At 38.6% G+C, this 6047-nt stretch overlaps 1 protein-coding gene across 1 annotated transcript; it reads left to right on the forward strand.

Annotated features, from left to right (window-relative positions):
* Window positions 1–636: 636 nt before the first annotated feature.
* Window positions 637–1734, forward strand: LOC122747689 (putative olfactory receptor 10D4). The gene is made up of 2 exons (XM_043993575.1): window positions 637–641; window positions 783–1734. The coding sequence occupies exons 1-2, from the start codon at window positions 637–639 to the stop codon at window positions 1732–1734; spliced, it is 957 nt and encodes a 318-aa protein (XP_043849510.1).
* Window positions 1735–6047: the final 4313 nt, after the last annotated feature.

Consider the following 6047-nt stretch of genomic DNA (forward strand, 5'->3'; position numbering starts at 1 on the left):
GCTTTCTTAACATTTATTCCCCCAACAGCATATTTTCTCATATAAGTGAGTTCATTGAACATAAACTGAACTGATTATTTGAGAGCAGGGCCTGGAAGGGAGCAAGAACCTCAGGTGATTTTTAGGTAGGCTGAGAAGTTTCCCTTCCTCACAAAGATGAATGAATACAAAGCATTCATTAAGCATTTGCTAAATTTCAAGCACTGTGCTAAGTGATAGGGATACAAATACAAAATCAAAGATAGTTCTTGTTTCAAGAAGTTTATTTTCTAATAAGAAAATGTATCTGTTTGACAAAAAGGTATAGCTAGGAGCAATGAGTAGAGATTGCACATAGATTTTGATAATTTATAATTTATAATATTTCTTCTCACAATTCAAGGAATCAAAAAGTAGAATGGGTTGTCTTGGAGAATAATAGGTTCTTTTTTTTCCCAGGGCAATGAGGGTTAAGTGACTTGCCCAGGGTCACATAGTTACTGAGTGCCAAGTGTCTGAGGCTGGATTCGAACTCAGGTCCTCCTGAATCCAGGGCTGGTGCTCTACCCACCTAGCTACTGACCCCCTCCCAATAGTAGGTTCTTAACTGTTGGAGGTCTACAAGCAGAGGTGGGATTATCAGGAGTGGCATCAATGATGTCGTACAGGGGTTTCCTGTTCAGATATGGGTTGGACCAGATAACTTCTGAATTTAGTTTCCAAATTTAGATTTCTGAAAGTCTCTTACTCTGCTACTTATAATATTCTATCTGGTTATTATTATTTTTTTTTACTTGTCCCAGGATAGATCTCCCTTGGGAGTTGAAGAATCACACAGTAGTGATCAAATTCATTCTGATAGGAATACCCCATACTAAGGGGCTGGAGACTGAGCTCTTTATCCTGTTTCTGACATTCTACCTCCTCACCCTCCTGGGGAATCTGCTCATCCTCACAGCCATCATATCTTCTTCCCAGCTTCACACCCCCATGTATTTCTTCCTCACAAATTTATCTGTGTTTGACATATTTTTTCCTTCAGTAAGTTCCCCTAAAATGTTGCTTTACCTCATGGGATACAGTCATACCATCTCTTTCCAGGGCTGTGCATCCCAACTATTCTTTTACCATTTTCTGGGCTGCACTGAGTGTTTCCTTTATACCGTGATGGCATATGACCGCTTTGCAGCCATCTGTCACCCACTGAGGTATACAGTTATTATGAACCAAAGGGTGTGTACTGTCCTGACCATGGGTACCTGGTTGGGGGGTTGTCTGCATGCATCTGTGCTTACATTTCTCATCTTCAAGTTACCCTACTGTGGTCCAAATGAGGTAAATTATTTCTTTTGTGATATCCCAGTAGTATTGCCCCTGGCTTGTGCAGATACCTCCTTAGCCCAGATGGTGAGTTTCACCAATGTTGGCATTGTGGCTCTTTTATGTTTCCTGCTCATTCTCACTTCATACATTCGTATTGTTTTCTCCATATTGAAAATCCGCTCATTAGAGGGGAGGCGCCGAGTCTTCTCCACCTGCAGTGCCCACCTGACCTCCATCCTCTTGTTCTATGGGCCTGTGGTCCTCATCTATCTCAGACCTGCATCCACTCCTTGGATGGATTCTGTGATTCAGGTGTTGAATAATATTGTTACCCCTTCCCTGAATCCCTTGATTTACACACTGAGGAACAAGGAAGTGAAATCAGCCTTGAGAAAAGTACTGCACCAAATGGTAAACACTTCAGGAGTGTAAGCCATAGGACCATTTCTTCCTTATACCTTTAAATCAGTTTTGGAAAGGTTGCTCAAATAGCCTGCTCCCTCCCTCCTTTTCTTTGGATGGGACTCTTGCAGGAGAGGACCCGGAAGCTGGGAAACAGAAAGTTTGAGTGGGTATGAAAGTCACACTTTTGTTATTAAAAGACCATCCTCTATCTCAAGAGGAAACATTCAGAGATTGGATGCCCAACAACGACTTGTTGCCAGAAATCCTTTCAGTTTACCTCAATTCTTTCTGGAATTTGCCATGTTTCACAATTTAAAAAATAATTTTGCTCTCATTTCAATGGACATGTTTATTTTATCTAATACAATAGACCTTCAGCCTCTTTAATGCCTAAGATGATGTCACTTTGTTGTTGTTGTTGTTTTAAGAAAGATTTAACTTTGAGAAGTTTAGTGCTACTTTTCCCTGTGAACACTCAACCAGCACTTGATGAGTGACTATGGCATAAACTCTACATGTGGGTTTTTCAAACTCCCTAGGATAAGTCTAGGACTAAATCCAGCCTTCTCATTTGTTATCTTTTAACATATCCAATCACTGGTTAATTCTGTTAGGTCAGGGTCTTGACTCCGGTCTTGACCTGGAGTCTGTGAACTTTTTAAAAAAAAGTATTTTATTATTTTCCAGTTACATATAAGGATAGTTTTCAACATTTGTTTTCACAGGATTTTTTAGTTTCAATTTTTTTTCTCCCATCCTCCCTTCCCTCCCTCCTCCCCAAGACAGAAAGCAGTCTGATATAGGTTGTATATGTACAATCACATTAAGCATATTTCTACATTAGTCATCTTGTGAAAGAAGAATCAGAACACAAGGGAAGAACCTCAAAAAAAAAAGAAAAAAGGAAAAAAAAACCAGTCCAAAAATAGAAACAGTATGGTTCAATCTGCATTCATAATTCACAGTTCTTCTCTTCTGGATGTTGAGAACATTTTCTATCATGAGTTCTTTAAAACTGTTTTGAATTGTTGCATTGCTGAGAAGAGCCAAGTCTATCCTCATTGTATGAACTTATTTTTAAAAAATATATTTTGATAACTACATTTCAATATGATTCATTTATTTTGTGCATTTAAAAACAGCATTCTGAAAAGGTGTTTGTTTCACCAGACTGACAAAGAGGTCCTAACTACAACAGAGGTTCAGAACCCCTGTCGTTTGCTTCAGAGAAGTTGTGCTAGACTTTTCTCACTTTCTCTTGGAGGACAAGTTTGGATGATTTTTTTTTTTTTGAGGTAAAACACATTTGGCCGGTGGGGACTTTTTTTCTGTCTTTCTTTTGTTTTCTTTTTTAAATACATGGGCAGTTGGAATAGCCAGAAACAATCAAGAACACCTTGGGGAGGCCAGTGGCAGGTGAAGGGGGCCAGAGGCAGATAGTTAATGGTGGTATATTTAGAGTAGTCTGAGAATCAGCTGGGTCCTTATCTAGATAGGCAGAGGTTCCTCTCCTCCATTTTTGTACTCTCTCCCAGCCTGGGGAGACTTCTCTGATGCCCTAAAGCCTCAGAGGGTGGAGTTGGGGAAAGTACAGCTGGGAGGAGTCAGCTAGATGAGAACTATCTCTAAGTCACATAGACGATTCTCAGTCCTACAGGGTGAAGAATAGATAGCTGTTAACCTTCAAAGGGAAATCTTTCTGAACCAAAGTTTTGAATCTAGTTCATGTACATGCTACTCAAAAAGAAAATATGAAAATCTCAGAAACTTGTTCCTTTCATAAAGGACTAGACTGGGCATTTCAGGAAGGATATAAACTTGAATGGTAGTACTATAAGGATTACCTGGCTAAAACAGGGAAGAAAATGACAGTTGTGTGCTGCATCTAATCAGGTCCTTAGTCCAAGACTACAAAGACTTGAGGTCTTTTTTTCAGGACAATGAGGGTTAAGTGACTTGCCCACGGTCACACAGCTAGTAAGTGTCAAGCGTCTCAGGTCAGATTTGAACTCAGGTCCTCCTGAATCCAGGGTCGGTGCTTTATCTACTACACCACCTAGCAGCCCTGACTACAAAACTTATGTGGGGTTTCAGTGACTATTTCCATTGGGCCGAGAAGCCCAATATTCCTTAGTGCTGAGGCAAATATTTCCCAGCAGCTTTCTGTTAGTGAGTGTTGTATTCTCCTCTCATTTTCTTTGAGAGGCAGCTGAATGTTTAATTTGGAACCAAGCATAGTTTTCCTGGGGGACACCTGCAGAGGTGACAGCCATTTGGGAATAGATTTGAGAGTGTTTAATATCTGTTTCACTTGCCTGTTTTGCCTAGTTAGTGTGTTGAATTTGGTGTCTTTACTTTTAATTTATGGTCATTTGGTTTCATCTAGTGGAAAACAAAACTTTTATCGAAGATCATCAGTGATGATGATGGTGTTAACGGCTAAAATTCTAGCTAAACTGTCTAAAATATCTAATGAGTGGTCGCCAATAAATTATAAGCTTTAGCAAGAGTTAGACTTTTAAGCATTTATTAAGGAGAATAAGAATTTGGTAAAGAGAGAGAGAAAGGCCTAGATTCCTATCTATTAAAGGGAGAGCACATTTCTAGCTCCCTTCTCCGCCAGAGTCCAGAGGAAAGAGAGAGCGAGACTGAGCGCCAGTCTCTTCCTTCCTCCTCCCACTAGCCCGCGTCACTTCCTGACTCCTGGTCTTGCCCTCAAAGACCTTCGCTTCATGGGCAGAACTCTTCTACAGTTAGTATCCAGCAGGTGGCGTTATTCCAATCGTTACAGTCCCCCCTGTTGTTCCTCAAGAAACAAAATGTTTCCTTGACGGAACAGTAAAAAGAATATAATAACTATTGCTAACTAATAATATGTGAACAACAATATAGAAAAGGAAGAGAGGAAAGTTTTGTCCAGAGGGGCGATTTTTTTTTTTTGTCCTCATGAACCGACGCTTTGACATTGGTCTTGCAAAGGGAGGGCCTCTGCAGAGAGTACATATTACAGATGGTGTATATTATAACCGAAAAAGAAAAGAGAAAAAAACAAAACAAAACTGTTCATTTAAAGTCTCTGAAAGTCTTTTCTCAGATGTCCTCTAGGTGTAGTCGTGGAATGGAAGTCTTTTCAGGGGTTGATGTGTGGATACTGGTAATCAGCCAGGAAATTTCCTACAAAATTGAGCTTAACAGAACTTTAAAATAGCTTTGTCAATAATCAAATCAAACAATGAAAGTTCTCAAAAACATGTCTAAGGGAATTCAGAATCTTAGTTGTTACACATGAAACATATAATAAAACAAAAATTGAAACATTCTTTAAAATTATAATATTACTATTATATATTATATAATATTACTATAGTCCCCCCCTTATGGAGGGTAATTGAGAAGACAATTGCTGTGATATTAATTTTTCAAAATAATTTTTTTATCTTTGTTTCATCACTTTTTGCATCATCTGCCTAATTATCCTCATGCCATTATGAGAAATTAAAAAATCTAATATAATTGGTAACAGGTGTCAAGGCCAAATTCAACACTGTATTTATCATGACACCTGAGATAATTATGGGGGTTACCATAAAAGAACAGAGAAATGATGGGATATGAGCATTCCCACACTTGAGCAATATGTACTGCTCATACAGTATGCCAGGCTTAAAATAGGTGGATGGAATATACGTCCATGCCACCGAACATATTGGAGGAAACTGAGTCAGACTTAATCAGATCCATGGGATTAAGATGGTCCATGGCATCAGGCATATAGGAGGGAGCATAGAAGCCAGGTGTAGAAGTGAGATGGGTGGGATCAATACTTCCAGCCATCTGTACAATATTGTGGGGAAAAATAAAATAAAATATTAAACCAAGAGAATCCAACCTCAACATTTGTCAAAAGCCGTTCCCTTGGCCATACCTTGACTTCATGCATGTCTCCCCTCATGTGACAGTTCAGTGTCTGCTCTTGCATGTATTCCTCTTGTGATTGGATGGCATCTTGGCCAACTGGCATCTGATAACTCAGAATAAAGGCAATTAATGTCTTAAATGATAAGTTCCCATAATCCAAGTCTCATAGGGATTTAAAATTGAGGATAATAAATGATTGCAAAAAATGTGAATACATCTTGACTCAGAACACAATATATAATTATGCAACAATTTCAAATAATACCCCTTTTTTTTAAACTTAGTATACAATTACTTTTTGAAAAATCTGAACATATTTAAATACAAGTTAAAGCACAACACAATCCCAAAGAAAACTTTTACAAATGTTCCCCTCTTTTTTTTTTTTTTTTGGAATATGCTTATCAAAAATAATACTTCTA

Source organism: Dromiciops gliroides, chromosome 3, assembly GCF_019393635.1.
Source record: "Dromiciops gliroides isolate mDroGli1 chromosome 3, mDroGli1.pri, whole genome shotgun sequence".
In the NCBI taxonomy this organism is placed as follows: Eukaryota; Metazoa; Chordata; class Mammalia; order Microbiotheria; family Microbiotheriidae; genus Dromiciops; species Dromiciops gliroides.